Source organism: Globicephala melas, chromosome 14, assembly GCF_963455315.2.
Source record: "Globicephala melas chromosome 14, mGloMel1.2, whole genome shotgun sequence".
NCBI lineage: Eukaryota > Metazoa > Chordata > Mammalia > Artiodactyla > Delphinidae > Globicephala > Globicephala melas.
Window position 1 is genome coordinate 72,755,574 of NC_083327.1, and position 19,543 is coordinate 72,775,116.

The 19,543-nt window shown below is 46.9% G+C and overlaps 1 protein-coding gene across 1 annotated transcript in view; it reads right to left on the reverse strand.

Moving 5' to 3' along the window:
• Positions 1-19,543, reverse strand: part of ZC3H12D (zinc finger CCCH-type containing 12D) — a 44,609-nt gene extending 25,066 nt beyond the window's left edge. The window contains exons 1-3 of the mRNA XM_030853201.2: positions 19,482-19,543; positions 8,887-9,060; positions 1,180-1,554 (exon numbers count right to left, since the gene is read on the reverse strand). Coding sequence (XP_030709061.1) covers positions 1,180-1,484 — 305 coding nt within the window. The 5' untranslated portion in view covers positions 1,485-1,554; positions 8,887-9,060; positions 19,482-19,543. The remainder of the gene's footprint in view (positions 1-1,179; positions 1,555-8,886; positions 9,061-19,481) is intronic.

A 19,543-nucleotide genomic window follows, 5' to 3' on the forward strand; every position in this document is an offset into this window, starting at 1 on the left:
CCAAAGTGAGCCCAGGGACTTCCCTGGTGGCGCAGTGATTAAGACACACACACACCCAGTGCGAGGGGGCCAGGTTTGATCCCTGGTCAGGGAACTATAGATCCCACATGCATGCCGCAACTAAGGAGCCTACCTGCTGCAACTAAGACCTGGCGCAACCAAATAATAAATTTTTTTTAATTTAAAAACAAACAAACAAAAAAGCGAGCCCAAATTTTCAGGGAAAACCACTCAGTCCGTCAGCCAGAGAATACCCTGTTGACACGTTCAGTGCCGATAACACTGCTCTTCTCCATCCACGTGGCTCAGCTTTGGGAAAGGGACGAGCGTCTATTTGTAGTTGTGAGTGACCGACTTCCTACGGCTCTGCCCTTTGCGGGGCTGCAGCCCAGCCAAACAGTAAAATAACGCGCTTGTGTGGGCAAAGCCTCCTCCGTGCCCAGCACGGAGTGTGGGTGAGGCCGCAGAGCTTCTCCCTCAGCTGAACTTGGCCTCTCCAGGAAAGATGAGTTGGGGCGCGAAGCTCTCATCACCGAAACACACAGGATGCCAATACACCAGTATAACACTGCCTCTAGAGCTCAGGGGCCACAAGCACACCTCCCGCACCCAGCTAGGGAGCCACTCCACCACCAGGGCCGCCACCAGCACGGCTCACAACCCCCAGCAGAGGGCTTCCAGCACGGTTCAAGTATTACGTTTTCCCATCTGCTTCTCATAATCTTGAGGGGAGTAGAGGAGTTCTCTCTTGACCTGTGTCACAGAGGAGGAAGCTTGAGATACCCCAGCTTTCCCAGAGTCACACAGCTGGTCAGGGACAGACACCAGACAGGGAGCTGTGCTCACCAAGGCCCAGCTCTAGGCTCTTCCCCGATTATTCCTGAGTTAGTACGATAAAAGCTGCCGTTTATTGAACACTTACTTTGTGTCAGCACTGCCCTAGGCATTTCTGTGCAGCTCCAGTTCTTACAATTACCTTCTACGGAGTTCGTAGACCAACGTTACAGGGGGAGGAAGTGAGGCTCAGAGGGGTTAACTGACTTATTGAAGGCCACACAGCTACTGAGGGATGGAATGGGGATCCCAAGCCCCATCCACGGGCTCCAAAGCTCCTCGGACAGACCCACCGAGAAGAAGGGCAGTTCTCCCCGCCCGCAGTTAGGGGACGAAGAAAGCTACCTCATTGCCACGTTGCTGCCGTCGATCACTATGGGTCGCAAGGAACTGGCTGGGCCTCCTCTGTCCTCTTCCGGGTCCGCCCTCAGCCCGCGCTGGGCAGAGTCGGGGTTCCCACAGGAGCCCCTGGGAACGAGCAGGGGCGCGGCGCTGCCCTCGTGGGCACTGGGCCGGCTGCCCGTCTGGATCAGCTCCTGCAGCACGTCGTTGACCAGGGCATCCTCGCCCAGCTTGCCCAGCACCCTGACCACATCCTCCCGGCCGTAGCCCAGCTTCTGGAAGAACTCCATCTTTCTCGAGCGCTCCATGCTGTGCCAGCTGGGCCCCCGTGAGGGTCCTGCCACCGGCCTCCTCCTGGCAGAGCCCTACCGGCATGAGCTAGAGAGAAAAGGCATCCATCAGGTGTTTCCTGGGCAGAGGAGGTGAATTATGGGTGCTCTCTCCCCCCACTTATCTGTCAGGAAGTCACGTCGGGGCCTGGTCCCCTGAGGAGTTTCAGTGGCTCAGCGTGCTTGAAGAGCCACGATGCAACCACGGTGCCTGTACTAGTGGCTCTCCCAGGCCTTCACCCCCCTCCCGGTCCCGCAAGGGGGCCAGAGGGACCCGGAGCCGCTGAGCAGGCCACCCAGCCCTGGGGACATTTGTGCACAGGCCGAAGAAATGTTTTTGAGGCTCTGCTATGGCTGAATGGTTTCCCCCGCCAAATTCATATGTTGAAGCCCAGCCCCCAGCCCCCCAGTATGTGACTATTTGGAGATAGGGTCTTTAAAGAGGTGATTAAGGTAAAAGGAGGTCAGTGGAGTGGGCCCTAATGCAATAAGACTGGTGTCCACATAAGAAGAGGAGATCCGGACACAGTTGGGTACAGAGGGAAGGCCATGCGAAAGCACAGGGGAAAAAGGCCATCTACCAGCTGAGGAGAGAGGCCTCGGAAGAAACCAGCCCCACCGACACTGTGATCTCAGGCTTCTGGCCACCTGAACTGTGAGGAGGTGATGATAATAATAATAGTAATAATAATTATAATAATAAATTAAAATTTTAAAAATAAATCTATAAAGTCATCCCTTGGTAGTGGGGGCAGGGGGTAGGCTCCAGGATCCCTGCAGATACCAAACTCTGTGGATGCTTGAGTCCCTTATATAAAATGCCTTAGTATCTGCATACAACCTAAGCATATGCACCGGTATAGTTTAAAGCCCCTCTAGATTACTTATAATACCTAATACAATGTAATGCCACGTAAAGAGTTGCCAGGGTGTGGGAAATTTAAGTTTTGCTTGAATGGCCCAGGTCTCAGGCTTTGGGAACTCTTTGAGTTTGGTTAGCTGTTCAGGGGGAACGGGGGCTAGCCAAGACAGAGGAAGCAGCAGCAGGTACAGATTCCCCCTTCCTCCGTGGGTCAGTCTTGCCCCTCAGCCAGGCCCCACCAAGCCAGGAAGGAGGACAGGTGGCGGGACAGCTTCTCCAGGGCCAGAGCAGGTGAGAGGCTCAGCCTTCCAGGGCCTGGGTCTGGGAAATTTCTGGGATTCTTTTTCGAATATTTTGAATCCACAATTGGTTGAATTCGAGGATATGGAGGGCCGACTGTATACATATTATACGTGCATAAAATAAATACCAAGTCTGTGGTATTTTGTCATGGCAGGCCTGGCAAACTAATACAGCTCCGCGGCTTAAATAGGGGAAAATGCCCCTTGGTGAATTCTATTCCCAGAAGCACAACGCTCTGACCTAAATTCAGCTCTATGCACTGGTACGCTTTCCCTAGCAATGAACTCAGATCGTACGGAACCTCTACAATAGAAGGGCCTAACCCAAATTTGATCCTTTCCACTCAGCCATCGCTGCCTGGCCTACACCTTTGGGGTAGTGTTGGGCAGTGGGCTGCAGCCTGACAGACGTTTACAAGAAAAAGATGAGTGAGCCAAAGGGGACACTCTGGACAGACTGGATCCCTCTGTCTTTTCTCTCTTTTCTACTCACAGAGACCTACATCTTTCAAAAAGCCTTTTAAAATATAGAAATAATCACGAAAATGTATCGAGTGTGAAAAATTGAAGCAATGTAGAAGCATAGCAAATAAAAAGATATAACTTCATACCTACCCCAAATCCCACTTGCCTCTCCTGTCTCCTTCTAGAGTTTTTTCTATGCATTTACTTGCATATCTAATAGATACACACATATACTGTTTAAAGGAGGTGATTTTCACATAAATAGCATCATTCTGGACTTATTGTTTAGCAACATACTTTTCTTACTAAAAAGGCATTTTGGAAAGCTTTCCCTGCCGGTTTACCTGTTCTGCTGCCCACCATAACCCCAGCATTTAGAACAGTGCCTGGCACAGCTGAATCTCAATGCATATTTGTTGAATGAATGAATGAATGGTGTTTATCCATATGCCAAATGACGGAAATTTAGATGGTCTTCGATCTTTCCCTGTTACACTTCATGCTCAGTGCACATTCACACACGTCTATCATTTCACCTCATCCTCTCCTCAGTATTACAGGTTCTTTACCCTCAGTTCCCAGTCTCTTGTTGGAATCCTCTGCAACATTCCCTCTTCTGGGTTCCCAGCATGGCCGCCCCCTCTCCTGCAGGGTATATCCCGGTAGTGCTGGAACCCAAGCAGGACTCACAATGCCTGGGGCTGGCAGGTCAAGGGCACTTGTAAGCCAGCCTCCTGAATGGAGAGGTCTCTCCTGCAGCCTCCACTTGTCAGCTCCCACCCACCTGGCCCACTGACTGCTGCAACACCACAACCGCCCCCAAGGTCACCATGACATCCTAACTGCCCAATCCAACGGCACCTTCACACGCCTCGCCTTAGGCAAACTCTCTGCGACTTTTGACTCTGTGGACCACTCCCTTCCTTGTGATTTTTAAATCCAAAAATTTTGGACCATCTCCTTCTTGAAACTCTCTTCTCCCTTAGGTTGTACAACTTGGCCTGGGTCTCCTCCTAAGTCTTTCCAGCTCTTTCCTTAGCCTCTGCTCCTTTGTTCAACGTCAGGGCCCTGCCCAGGCCATCTTCCCTCCCCCACGTGCCCTCCACCAGCCCCTAGATCACTGAGCGCACAACTGCGCTTCTGGCTCAGACCTCTTGCTAGCACCGGGCACACGTGGCTGCAGATCTAGGAGATAAACGCCCTGCAGGCTATGCGGTAAAGTGCTGTGGGAACTCACAATGCTGTCACGCACAAGGCATTTGCTGAGCCCACTTCAGTGGTTCTCAAAGTGGGGTCCAGGGGGAGCCCAAGACCCTTTCAGGGAGTCTTTAAGGTAAAAACTATTTCCATAATAATGCTTAGGTGTAATTTGGGTTTTTTCACTCTCATCCTCTCATGAGCGTACCATGAAGTATCCCAGAGGGTACCTGTTGTGATATTGTGACAGCTTGAATGTGGAAGCAGATATGAGAAGCAAGTCGTCTTCTATTAAATTGGCTGTTAAAGAGATTTGCAAAAAATGTAAATCAGTGCCAGTCTTCTTACAAATTTGGGGGGTTTTGGAAAATAGAGTTCTTTTTCATAAAATACATCATTTATATTAATATAATTGGTTTATTCTGATTTTAAAATAAATGAATATTTTTAAACTTCATAGTTTTAGTTTCTAATAAGGTACATATGCATAGATAGCTAGAACCCACATAAGCAAAATTTCTTTGGGGTCCTTAATAGTGGATGTCAAACCCTTCAGCATGAGAGGCAAGGCCCCTCACAACGGCTGCAACCCCTTCTCCAGTCTCAATGGCCACATACCTCTAGTTCAGTCTCACCTTTTCCCTGACCAGTGGCCAGTCCTTTTCTCTGAGGAAGGTTGTTCCCTTGGGCCGGGGTCCAGCTTTGGCCCAATGTCCACAGAGGAAGGGGACACTCACCCGCCCGGCAGGCCAGCCTCACACCAAGGATTGTTCACTGTCCCTGAAAGACCCTGGTCTCTCAGGCCTGGAGGCCTCCCCTCGGGTCCTTCCCACTGCGGAGCGCCTGCCCCTCCTCCACCAGACCGAACCCCACTGTCACCTCCTCTGAGAAACCTTCCCAGTCCTGGCGGCCCCAGTCGCTCCCACCTCCACCCCTCCCTGCTTACGCCTGCTCTGTAGCACTTATTTGGGTTTGGAAGAGAGAGAGAAGGGAGGCTTGAGAGGATGGGTGGAAGAAAGAAAAGAGGGAGGGAACACAAACGAGAGAAAAGGAAAGAGAAGAAAGACAGTACAGGCAACACGAACGTAAAAGTCTGTATTCACGTTGTTCTTCGTTTCCATGTCGCCTTCTTGTAGAGACTCTTACTTGAACTTCCCATCATCCCTGGTGGTTAGACAGGGTAGATAAAAGTACTCCCTTCTCACAGATGAAGAAACTGAGGTTCAGAGTGGTACAGAGTAAAGGCTATACAGCTACTAAATGGCAGAGACTGACCATAAGTAGATGCCCAAAATAATGGGTTGCTTTGAGTTGTGTTCAGGACCTTGCCATCACAGAAATGGAAAAACCAAAATATGACTGTGTCAGGTGACTTCTCTTGGGTCACCAAGTAACAGCTACGAGGAGAGTCCACATTTGTTTTGTGACTTTGCGTTCTGGTATGACAGAAACGTGAATATTTTCAAACTGAAAAAACTTGGCCTCTTCCCCTGGGGCAGGGGAGAGGGAGTGGGACCTGACCTTGGCAGCTCCCCACAGAACCCTCAGGTTTCAACAGGGCTCCTTTTCTGAGCAGACTTCTGAAAGGCTATGTGTGGGACAGGAGGGCTGTTTTTACACAAAATTAACTGAAAGAATTCACCTACTTCAGAGGCTTCCCCCCCCCCTTGAGACTTTAAAATAACTTCATTTCCTCATAAAATTTCCAAATAAGGGAGAACACGGGGGTGGGAGGCCGCTCTCCGCAGCCTCAGGTCACAACCCTCCCCCTTCAGCTGTGTCGGCCCTTGAGCTGCACCATTGCCAGCAGCTACTTTTTCCTTTCTATTTTTAAGACCTGAAAGTATGAACAATTTCATCTTAGTTTTCTTCCTCAATCTTGACTGGAAGTCACAAACAGCACAGATGATTAGTGACACTTTGAAAATCTTCCCAGGTCTCCTGAGCTCTGACAACGGTCAGTGTGGCACGCTGCTCTGTGCTCAGTGTCAAGGCTGTGGAGGTGGGTTCAGGACCTGACAGAACAGCAGGAAAGGAGGGGAGGGACACCTCACAAGTGGAACAACGGGGGTCAGATCAGGTCTTCTAGAATCAGCCAATCCAGAGGGAGGGGCTCTGGGCCAAAAAGGCTGTAACCTCTGGCTGGAAGAGCCCCTAAGGAAAAAAATAAATGAGAAACAGAAGGATGAGAAAATGAGAGGGATAAGAGCTGTAGAGAAACAGCAGCTCACATGGGCACTGTGTTTTCTAGCTACAAGTGCCTGCTGGTATGTCACCTTTGGAAAATCCCAAAGTCCCTGGGACATGGAAAGAGTTCCTCACGTTGCAGGTGACAAGACTGAGGGAAAGAGAAGTTTTGATGCTGTACCCAGGATCCCACAGCTAATGGATGGGAGAGACTAGGCTCCCAAGGGCGTCCCAATTCCTGCCAGAGGGTGCAGTCCAGGGCTGCTCGGCGGCCACAGAGCAGGGCCAGCCCTCATTCAACACACGACACTGACCCCAAGTCCGTTCCTGGGTCGCCTTTGCCAGCTCCAGGGAAACCTACCACAGACACCCATCAGAAGTTACCCACTATGCTGAGGAGAAAGTTCTAAACAGGGTCCACGCCGAAGTTTTCTGGTTCAGCTCAGATCTAGAGGCCCTCAGGGAAGCTGTCAGAGTTTGAAGAATTCACAGAGAGGCAAAGACTTCAGCCCGTGAGATTTGTGGTTTGGGTCTGGTCTTTTTTTTTTTAACGGAATTATAATTTTTTTAAATCGTGGCAAAGTGGTCATAATATAAAATTTACCGTTTTAACGATTTTTAAGAGTGCATTTCAGCGGCATTAAGCAACCATCACCACCATCCATCTCCAGAGCTTTTTCATCTTCCAAAATGGAAAGTTTCTCCCCATTAAACACTAAGTCCCCACCCCCTCCCTTAACCCCTGGTAAGCACGGTTCTACTTTGTGTCTTTATGAATTTGACCTCTCCGGGTACTTCATATAAGTGGAATCATACAGTATTTGTCCTTCTGTGACTGGCTTCTCTCATTTGTCATAATGTCCTCAAGGTTCATCCATGTTGTAGCAGGTGTCAGAATTTCCTTCCTTTCTAAGGCAGGAAATAATAATACTCCATTGTGCGTATATAGCACATTGTGTTTATCCATCCATCCATCCACTCAAGCAACCCAAGTGGCACCTGGGCTGCTGCCACGCTTTGGCTGTTGTGAATAGGGTAGCTGTGAGCCTGGGTGGACTGGCTTGGTCTTTGTTTTCCCCTCAAACTTGTCTCCTGCTCTTGTGTGCTGTCGTAGGTTACTTCAGGCATACACACAAGTATTTACAGTCCTGATCCCAGGGCAACTCTGAAGCAAAGTTTAAAACAAAACCCTCTACTAAATGCCACTCCCAGACGCAAGAGGGAGGGGATATGGGGATATAAGTATACGTATAGCTGATTCACTTTGTGATACAGCAGAAACTAACACAACATTGTAAAGCAATCATAGTCCAATAAAAATGTTAAAAAAAAAAAATTCCACTCTAGGGCTTCCCTGGTGGCGCAGTGGTTGAGAGTCCGCCTGCCGATGCAGGGGACATGGTTCGTGCCCTGGTCCGGGAAGATCCCACATGCCACGGAGCGGCTGGGCCCGTGAGCCATGGCCGCTGAGCCTGCGCGTCTGGAGCCTGTGCTCCGCAACGGGAGAGGCAACAACAGTGAGAGGTCTGCGTACCACAAAAAAAAAAAAAAAAAAAGCCACTCCCAACCTATTCACGTGCCAGGTGTTGGCACTCCCACCTTGGCAACGTCTGGCCCTGGAGAAGAGGTCATATCTTAGGGTTCATGGCCAAGCATTCTAATGGCTCCAGGGAACTGGCCAAAATTACATTCACTGCCATCAGGTGAAGACTTATTTCCATGTCCTCACAGGCCTTCTTGAAGCCCACAGGGTCATCTTCTAGAGGAGACGGCATTTGGGGCCACTGCCAAACGTTCCTGATCTGCCAGGAAACTAGACACCTGCCAAAAAGCATCTAGTCTAGGAGATACTTTCAGGAGCATGGAGACAGGTTTCAGATGTGCTTGAGAGCTCTAGTTCTTCTGAGTTCATAAAATTAAAACATCTTCAAAGACCACAGCAAGAGTTTTTACTTAAACTGAAGAGCTTCCTCTCATTAATCTTTCTCCCACAAAAGCCCTCTTTTTTAAAATAATAACAGAAAGCTTACTGAGAATTTTTTTATGTGCTAGACATGGTGCTCACACTTGACAAATTCTCATTCAGTCCTATGACAACCCTTCAAGGGAGGTACACAAAAGCCCTCTTGACATTAACTACAATTTTGCTAGAATGAGCAAGGTTTCACCCAAAGGAGGTTAAAGATGCTTACCTAATTGTTTTCTGCTGAGCCCTCAAAGTAATTGAAGGAGATGATATTGCTAGGACGCCACGCATCCAAGAACTGCCCCCCCTTCCCCGTGTGCTCTGTCTCTCTCCTCCCACCCCTGGACCCAAGTCTGACAGCATTCTGTCACACTGAAGGATGGCCAGGGGACATGCACTCACCAGCAGGGCGTGTCGAGGGCCCTCACAGTGGATGCTGTGCTCCCCTCAGCAGCGGTCACACACTGTCCTCCCTGCTGGCCAGGTGTCCCCGAGGCCCGGGGAGCCACTTCAGGCCAAAGCTCCACTTCCTTTCACCAGAGTCATGTTCAGCTGCAAAGGTAGTTTTGCTTTGCACTTAAAAAAAAAAAAAAAAAAAAAAGGAAAGGAAGAAAGCAATCAGATGAGGGAGGGAGATAAAGCCTGCGCCTCAGCATGAGTCACTGAATCAAAGTTCAACAACCACATGCAAAACACGCTCTGTGAGGGCAGGGCTGGCCGCAGACAAAAGCATGAGCTCTCTGGCCTCCGACAGTGGACACAGCTGCTCCCACTCGTGCTGCCAGAGGAGAAGAGCATCTGAGCCTAGATGCTCCTTAGGAGGCTGGGTGCTCACAACTTCACAAACAAAACTACAGCATGGGGCTTCCCTGGTGGCGCAGTGGTTGAGAGTCCGCCTGCCGATGCAGGGGACACGGGTTCGTGCCCCGGTCCGGGAGGATCCCACGTGCCGCGGAGTGGCTGGGCCCGTGAGCCATGGCCGCTGAGCCTGCGCGTCCGGAGCCTGTGCTCCACAACAGGAGAGGCCACAGCCGTGAGAGGCCCGCATACCGCAAAACAAAACAAAACAAACAAACAAAAAATACAGAATGCAGGAGCCAAGAGGGGGCAGGGCAGGGAGAGAACAGACATGGCTGTGGAGACTCGGTGCAGGGGGGTGTGGGCAAGTGCCTGCCATCACAGGGGTCCCAGGCAGGTCACAAAGTCCTTCCAGCTCGAGGATCAGGGCACTGGCCTCTGTTGGGGATTATATGACCCTGGGCTCCCCTCTCTGCAGCCCTGTATGGGGTGTGCAGCTGCTTCTCTCTCACTGTGGCAGGAGGAGCCTAACCCTGGACACCGTGACCCCAGCATCCTGCAGCCCAGCTTGCTGCAGCCTCAACAGGTACAGGCAACAGACCCCGAGCTCTGTGGTTATCTCCTGCATTGGAGGATGCCCATCAGGGGTCAGAATAAGAGGAAGGAACACAATCAAATCCCAGAGCAGCCCACCTGCCAGCAAGTGACAACGCCCCTAAAGTGACCTGTCCAGAAATGCACAGTCAGCCAGATGGTCAAGCTGAGTTTAGATCCTGGGAGTTGGTGCCGAGGAAATAAAGTCACAAGTTCCCAGACCTTTGCTGCTTTTCTTTATTTATTCCCCGTCTGTCTCCCACAGAAGATTGGACGCAGTCTGGAATATTAAAGCACCTATAGAATGGATCATCTAAATTAAAAAAAGTACAATCAGAGGAGGGGAGGGATAAATTAGGAGTTTGGGACTAACATCAACGCACCACTATATATAAAATAGATAAGTAACAAGGACCTACTGTATAGCACAGGGAATACACTCAATATTTTGTAATAACCTGTAAGGGAAAAGAATCTGAAATATATATATATATATATATATATATGACCGAATCACTTCATTGAACACCTGAAACTAACACAACATTGTAAATCAACTATACTCCAATTTTTTTAAATGATGAAAATTCATAAAATTAATAAAAAATAAAAGTACAATCAGAAATCATTCAAAGAAAAAAAGAACATGTACTATAACCTGGATGAAAATAGTCACCTCATTTGAACACTAATCATAGCTTTGAAATGTGGGGCACAATGGATTTTCTAAAATAAACTGCCATGTGTCCAGCCCCTGCAGTATATTTGTTAACGTTCCGTCAAAGTTTCCTAATCCCACAATAGCTCTACGCATAGGAATTATTATTCCCATGTTTGAGATGAGGTCATCGGGGTTGAGGAAGGGTAACTAAACTGCCCAAGTTCACTCCGTAAGTGGCTGAGTCAGGATTGAAACCCAGGGCCATCAGGCTTCAAAATACTCTTTTCTTTTCTTTTTTTTTAATTTAGGCTGCGCCAGGTCTTAGTTGCGGAATCTTCATCGCGGCATGTTTAGTTGCCGCATGAGGGATCTTTAGTGGGGGCATGCGGACTCTTAGTTGCCACATGTATGTGGTATCTAGTTCCCAGACGAGGGATCGAACCCTGGCCCCCTGCATTGGGAGCGCAGATTCTTACCCACTGGACCACGAGGGAAATCCCCAAAATACACTCTTTACATGGTCACGTGTAGCGTCTCAGCTCCCACCCCCTAGTAAAGCACGCACAGTTTTCAAGAGAAGTAAATATTTTCCTGGTACTAAATTTTAGGAGCAATCAAAGTCCTTATGTTAAGTAACATATCAGACAATATCTTCAGCTCGAGTCCTGTAGAAGAGGCATGGGCCATCAAATGCCCCTTCTTTACTGGAAGCCTCCGTCAAAGCAGAATTGTCACACCTCAACTCAGGAGAGGGTTTCTGTGGGGAAATGACCTAACGTTGTCCAAGAGCCTTGTTCTCTGTCTAGCCAAATAAAGCTATAGAACTCAGAGCCACACACTGCAAAGGGGCTCCTTGGACCATCTCTCCCAAATACCGGATTCTGAGCCACAATATTTTTACGTACAGGATAGAAACCCGTCAAGGAAGGAATTCTCTGCGGAGATTGTCAAGTGCCACCATGCTATGAACTTAATAAAAGATGAACCTGGGCGGTGAACCTTATGAATCCTGATCTGTGTCAACCCCAGGCGAGGGGCACCTCTGCACAGGACAGGCACCACAGTGGCCAGCAGCTAACAGTTTCACCAAAAAGATGCTTGAATCTGCTCAACTATCAGACAAGTAAGTATTTGGCAGACATCCTAGAATTCTGTGTCTGAAATCTTGGAGATGTTATGTAGACCAGAAAAATTATTACTTAGCTGGCTTCCTGAGAAAAAAGCCACCATCTGGTGACTTTAAATAACATAATCTGATTTAAAGAAATCTCACCTTGATTCCTCTACAGCTAAAATGACTTAGCTGCCACCACTCTGAGAAGCCAAAAGATTTGCACCACTGTTTTAGGTTATTTCTCCCCAGTTGTAACTTGCCAGAGGTTACAATTTTAGGTACTGTATCACTCACCCCAAACTAGACTGTCTACGGTAAACTGAAAAGAGGACAGCAGCTTCCCACTTGCAGAGGTAACTGGGTCAATGTCTACATGTCTCTAAAGCTATTAGACTTGGAGAACAGTGGCACACTTCCTTCTTCTGCTCTGTTTAAGACTGGCACTGAGTCTGACCTGAGGCTATTTTTTCTGCACTCTGGCCCTCGTTGTAAGAGACAGAGGTCTGTACTTTCAGGAAGCAGCCTGGAGGTGTTGAGACAGTGCTCCTAAATGTGGGGTACAGACCCTCCCCAGAGAGGAACACATGAACGCGCGGGCAGACGGCATGGGCTGTTTCAGGACCCTGGGAGCCTGCGGATGGACCCAGGGCAGGAGCCCTGGCTTGGCTACCTCCCGTCTATGTATAGCATCAGTGAGCACCAAGAACAGTCTTATTGTATGATCTGTTTTCTCTGTGAGCTGAAACAGGGCGCAGCTGTTTGTAGCTAGGGCGCGCAAAGGCTCAGCCCTGCTGGAGGCCACCCAGCTTCCTCCCCAGAGACTGCGCTGCTGGCAGCGCGTGGGAGTTCTTGTTTCTCTGTCACCCCACGAACATCTGAGCCTGTGAGACTTTTTGCTTCTTGCCAACCTGATGTGTGAGAAATGGTATGTCACGTCTCATGGTTATTTTAACTTTTATTTCCCCGATTACTAGTGAACTTGAGGATTTTTTCACATGTTCACGGAGAGCACAGTTTTCTTCTTTTTTCCCTCTATTGCCCATTTTCCTACTGCGTAGTCTTTTCTTATTAATTGGTATTAACCTGCATATATTCTTCCTACTAATCCTTTATCTTTTGTATATGTTTTGTATATGTATATCTTTTGTAGCTTTCAGCTCCCAGTCAAATGCTTGTCTTTTTAGCTTTGTTTATGATGTTTTGGGGCCTGCAGATGTTTTTCCTTTCATGTAGTCAAATCTACTGGCTTTTCCTTCATCATTTGTGCTTTTTGAATCTTGTTTAAGAAATCCTTCCCTATCCTGAGATTGTAAAGATATTTTCCTAGATTTTCTCTAAAGTTGTAAGTTTCTATTTTTCATAATCAGATCTTTTATCATGATCTGGATTTTTTTTTTACAAATTGTATGAGAAAAGGCCTAAGCTTATCAGGATAGGCAGTTTGGTGTCATGAACTTGAAGTCGGGCTGCCCTGTCACTTACTAGCTGTGTGACCTTGAGCAAATTATTTAACCTCCCTGTGCCTCCATTTCCTCATGTGTAAAATGGGGATAATAATTACACCTATCTCACAAGGATATCGTGATAATTAAATTAATTAATGCACACAGAGTGCTTAGAACAGTGCTTGGCATAGAGTAAGTGCTTAATAGTTAGATGTTATTATTATGAGCACAAATTTTAATGAAGATAGGATTACCAGAACTTATGATGGCCAAGTCTAGCACCCAGGGAACACTGCAAAACTGTCAGAGGGCTACAGAGACAAGTAGAACAACCTTCTGGGTCATCAACAGGGAAGTGTATGTCCACTAACCACACAGAAGCAAGTGGGGAAGCTGCTGTCATTGTTCTATCACTTAGCCAATAATCTAACCTCAGTTGTTATTGGCTTAGCCCAATAATCTCATTTAAAACAATTGTGCATTTAAAACAATTTTTGTTATTAAATAAAATCTATGTGTCACTTTCTTTGAGTTCTACCTGAGATGTTACCATAAACAAGTGCAGGGATCAAGGCAATAAACACACTGCTTAAAAAAAAAAAATTGCTAAATTCGTTTCACTTTCATTTCACACCACGCACCAGGCTGAGAACATAAACACCAACAAAACAAAGTTTCTGCCCCCTAAGTGACATGATTGTCAACAAAGAATGACAGAGACACTGTAAATGTTAGCGTGAAGCAGCGTTAGACTAAAGCAACCTCGGCACCACTGATGTCATGGGCTGGATAATTCTTTGCGGTGGGTGCTGCCCTGTGCGGGGTAGGACGTTCATCTGGCCTCTACCCACTAGATTCCAGCGGCGCAACCTTCCACATGGTGACAACTAAAAATGGGCCCAGACATTGTCAAGTGTCCCCTGGGGGTAAAATCGCCCCTGATTCAGAACTGCTGGGCAAGAGGTTCCGTCAACGAGGAAGTACTGACTGCACGAGGGGCGGAGGAGGCCTCGTGGAGGAGAGGGTGGCTTGGGTGACTTTGAAGGAGAGGCCAGAGTGTCCCGAGAGAAGGCTGGGTTCTCTGGGATATTCCAGATGGAGGGAAATCTAGGCAGAGGCTCAGAGGGACAGGAAGCATGCCCAGCGCCCTGGGGCTGAGGCTCGGGCCCAAGGGGAAACAACTCAGCTCAGGAAAAACTTACGCTTTTTTTTTTTTTTAGGAAGCATTTTCATTTTTTAAAATACAATTAACTGAATCATTAATATGTTCTTTCACACATGGGTTGTTTTGTCGTGATTTCCATTTCTGGGCCGTCATGAAGCTACCAGGTTGGGAAAACAGAGGGTATCAGAGTACTCGAAGTTATCAAGAGAAGAGCCTGGGGCTTCCCTGGTGGAGCAGTGGTTGAGAGTCCGCCTGCCGATGCAGGGGACACAGGTTCGTGCCCCAGTCCAGGAAGATCCCACACGCCGCGGAGCGGCTGGGTCCGTGAGCCATGGCCGCTGAGCCTGCGCGTCCGGAGCCTGTGCTCCGCAACGGGAGAGGCCACAACAGTGAGAGGCCCGTGTACCGCAAAAAAAAAGAGAACAGCCTGGCCTTTCAAAGGTCATCTAATCTTTGAAGCATCTCAGACCTTCTTACCAACCAGAAGTAAGAAGAGTACCGGTTTTCCAGGGCACTGTCCAACTGACTCTATTCTTTCTCCACCCTTGGCTACCGAATTCGTTGCCCCATTGTTTAGTGTCTGAGTCGCTGACTGAGGGCTCGAATGCCTTTGTGTTTGGTCCTGGAGACAGTCTCTACTTAGATCGTGAGATTGCATCTATGCAATTATAATAAGTTGGCATTTTGGAAAAGCTCCCTAAAGCTGCTGCAACCACACCTACAGTTTCAGTTGACTCTGGGGAACCCACATTTTCTGGAGGCCGTAGTTGTCTCACAAAAAGCCTTGAGGGAAATATGAGATGGTCTAACGCTCTAGCCATCGCAAGGAAGAGAGACCGTGAATCAAAAGGTGTGAGGTCTATGGGAAACAGGTGGAGGGACCCAGGTTAGGGGCGTAGAATGAGTGACAATACTTGTGTTCAGATAAAGCACTACTCTGGGTCTAATGACAGCAGATGTAAGTGGTCACATTTGAACACCTGCAACACATTCTACGTCTAGAAACTTGGGCTCTAAGGCTCAGCTCCATATTCTCTTAACAGCATCTTTTCTGGCCTCTGGCCAAAGTGCTACAGAGGCTTTTCTTGAACTTTGCAACACCTCACTCCTTGCAGTGGGTTGAATTGTGCCCCCCAAAAAGATATGTTCAAGTCCTCACCTCCAACATCTGTGAATGTGACTTTACTTGGACATAGGGTCTTTGCAGATGTAATCAAGCTAAGGAGCTGTTGCACTGGATGCGGGTGGCCACCACATCCAATGACTAGTGTCTTTACAAGAGAAAAGATCTGGATACAGAGACACAGAAGAGCTGCCGGGAGGAAGGCCAGGTGAAGAGAAGCAGAGATTGGAGTGATGCAGCTGTAAGCACCAGAAGCTAGGAAGAGGCGAGTTAAGATTCTTCCCTAGATCTTTCAAAGGGAGCAGGGCCCTGCTGACACTTTGACTTTGGACTTCTAGCCTCCAGAACTGTGAGAATCAACCTCTGTTGTTTTAAGCCACCCAGTTGGTGGTAATATGTAATGGCAGCCCTAGGAAATGAATACACCCCTTAACCTCCAAAACGCCTTCCCTCAGGGCTCTTAGCCGTGGTAACCGCTGACTAAGCTAAGCACACTCCTCCTGTGTAGCGGGAAGAGTTGAGTCCTTGCGCCCAAGGGCTGCTTGGCCGGCCGAGAAGCGGCTGTCTGCACGTGATGCACACGGCCTGTGCCTACACATGCTGGGGTGTGCCGCGAGAAGACATCTAAGACAAGCCCGAAGATCAAGCAGGTTTTACGGGGATGCCTGTCACATTCTTTCCCATAAGCACACGCTAGGGGAAAAGGCCATGAATGTGTGTCTCTGGTTTATTTTCAGAGAATGAATAGTAGATAATTATCAACATAATAATGAAACACCACTTATGATCAAGTTAAAAACACATTACTGGTCTTCCCTGGTGGCGCAGTGGTTGAGAGTCCACCTGCCGATGCAGGGGACACAGGTTCGTGCCCCGGTCCGGGAGGATCCCACATGCCGCAGAGCGGCTGGGCCCGTGAGCCATGGCCGCTGAGCCTGCACGTCCGGAGCCTGTGCTCCGCAACGGGAGAGGTCACAACAGTGAGAGGCCCGCGTACCGCAAAAGAAACCACATTACTGCCATCTGCTGAGATCGCAGAATCTGTGGGCTGGTTTCCCACGAAGGTGAGGCACTCTCTTGCGTGTCAGATGTGCAGAGATGAATCTGACGAGGTGCCTGTTCTCAGGACGGTTCCAGGCTAGCCCTACACACACATCCCACCAACGCAGTACGAAGTGAGCAGCCCTCAGCCAGGGGGTCTCCATTCCGACCCTACACCATATCGAAGTTTTACTAAAAGCATGTCCATCTACCACCATTCCAAAGATATTTGAATTGTTTTCTGTAATGCTCAATGAGTGATTATGTCGCCAAGATTGTATGAGTTTTACAAATTTTATTGGGCGGCCCATTCCACGTTCTGCACCAACTTGGATATCAAACGCAGAAGGTGTCAGCGTATATACATCGTCTCCCCTGGGAAGCCTGCTTTGATGTAAATCTGGATTGGGGGCTATGTGTCAATAGATGACAAATGGATCATACGCGGTGCCATCTGAGGAATCTGGTGCCAACCCTTGAGTAACTATACACGACTCCCAGCGTAACTTTCTCAACTATCCCAGTGCCGCTTCCTTTGTTAGGAATATGTTCTGCTTTTCCACTGCCTGGCAAATCAAGTCCAAGGTGCCCAGTTTTGCATTCAGCTCACTCCCTTCCCTAATCTCCTCCCGCCTTTCCACGCTCTCTGCTTCACAGTCCTCTGCTTTAGTCAGACCAGCAGATTACTCTCCCTCCACTTCTTGCCTTTTGACTTGTTTTCTGACTTGGAATCCCAAGCCCTCTCCACCAGATCACACTGCCTGGAGGAAACAAAATTAAACAAATTTTTTCTCTTTTTCAGGAACCAGAGGTCATTGTGGTCTTTTTCTAGATTCACAACAATAAAGAGGCACTTTTCTAACTTCCCATTTTATGGAAGCTCTCTTGCTCGTAAGTTACCATATTTTTGATTCTTTCTGTATCTTGAGCATCCTAGTGTCCTAGGTAAAATAAATAATAGCAACACAACCTTGTAATTGTACATAAAACATCTCTCATAAACTCTGCCCATCTGCCCATTCAATGCACAAGGAATAGGAGAGGAAGCAAGGATAAAATTAAACCTAATTAGCAGTCCTGGGTGGGTAAGGTAGGGTAAGAGCAAAGAGTGTCCCACTAGAAGGAATAATTGAGGTTACTTGCTTTTTAAAAAGGGCAATTTTAAAAATTAAGGGGATCTCCATATTCTATCATTTAACAACAGGAAGCACAAGCTTCTCTAAAATTTCCCATCAAAACATGGTTTCATAGCAACGGCTACTGAAAGGTAAGTCTTCTGTGATTTCGATTTTACTATCTATAATGCATTCTTTGTGACTCGATCTAGGTGGGTAAGAAATGTCAAATTCAAGATTAAAAATTTTTTATGATGAGTGGAAAACATAGGTATGAAATATATCTTTCAGTAATAAAAAGCAACCAATTTACTAAAAGACGTTTGTGAAAGTATGGACCTATTTAAAGTTTCTCTTCTTTTAGCCTTTAATAGTTCCGATCAAAATCTTTGAAAATTCAACGGGTAAGGGAGATCAAACCTGAAAGTTTACAGCAAAGTTACAAGGAATGAGCAATTTTGTCCCAAAATAACTATTTTTTTCCTCTTAAAGATAAAAATATATACCTACAGCTCACTTTTTTTTTTTTTTTAAGCAAAAGTAAGATATTACTGGAGCCTGGTTTTAAGAGTTCACCTAAAACCTAGAGAAGCAAAACAGAAGAAGCAGGAAACATGGTCACTTTACCCTACTTGTTAGTAATACTAACATAGCACCACAGCTGCCCTGTATCTAGTCAAGGAGACTTGATGGACACTGTAATTAGAGGTCATCACCATTAAAAACACTTTCTGATTAATAGGACTCAGTGTTTCCATACATACAACTTTGTTAAAACTAGAGTCTTTCATACCTAAGATATCAGCTATTGCAATTAAGGATAGTTTTTCCTTGAAACAATAGGTTCAGAAATTTTTACTACTTTTATTCTTCCCACTGAACCTATTGAATTCAAGTTTTAGTTATCAGTAAGTTTTTTCTTCTCATGACTCCTGTCACAGTCAGCAATCATTTCTCTCTTGCTCATTCATCTTTCAAACCACATTTTAGAATCTTCTGCGTGGACAATATTTATTTTTCTATATTCAGGGTGACAGTTTCTTATGTAATGTCATTACAGTTTTCTTCTATTGGTGGCTAAGGGTTATGTATACTAGCGGAGAGACGTCTGCTCTTAGCAGTGTGGTGGGCTGGATATTCTGAACTGTAACCATTCACATTCCCCTCTCCCTACACATGCCAGATAAATCCACATGTAAGATAAATCCAGATAAGTTCCAGCAGTCGTACTTTAAATGCATTGATGAGATTGTAAGACAGTTGGGGAAACTCCTCAAGATCAAAAATATATGAACAAAATGGTAAGCAAACCACCACCAGCCCTCAATGTAGAGCTTTGGGGACTAACAGCCTCAGGCCACAGTGATGAAAGACATTGATGAAGACTAGACTTTTGGCTTGAAAGAAAGTTCAGAAACTGAATCTAAGATTTTCACAGGAAGCCAGGAGATTAGAAGAGAAGGACTAGGCTAGGAAAAAAAAAAATCTTCAGGCATCTTCCCAGCTCTGCAATGATGGAGATGGGGATAGATCCTAATAATAGACTTATCTTCCCTAATATTTTGTAAACTCTCACTAGATTCTGTGGTTCAAAAGTACACTATGTATGCCCATGGAAATAGTAAGCCAAGAAATTAAAATGGCCCCAAGTGATAACATCACCTGGAGCCTAAAAAATAAACAGAAATCTTCTTTGGAGAAAAGCATCCTCAATTTACATACCTTGGGAGTCCCAAATTATGCATCCCCCATTTAAAAAAACATCAGAAACACAAAATAATCCACTATGCACAAGTCAGCAGAAAAAAACTAGATTCAAATTCTCAAAAAATGTAGATATTGGAATTGTCAAAAACACAATATTAAGTAACCATGGAAACAAAACAGAATGGAAATAAATAAGCAAGGAAAATGTAAAATAACCATACAGGCTTTTCTCACCTTCTGAGATGGTCCACGCTCTGTCCGTGGAGTGTTTCTCTCTAAATAAATCCGCTTCTTAC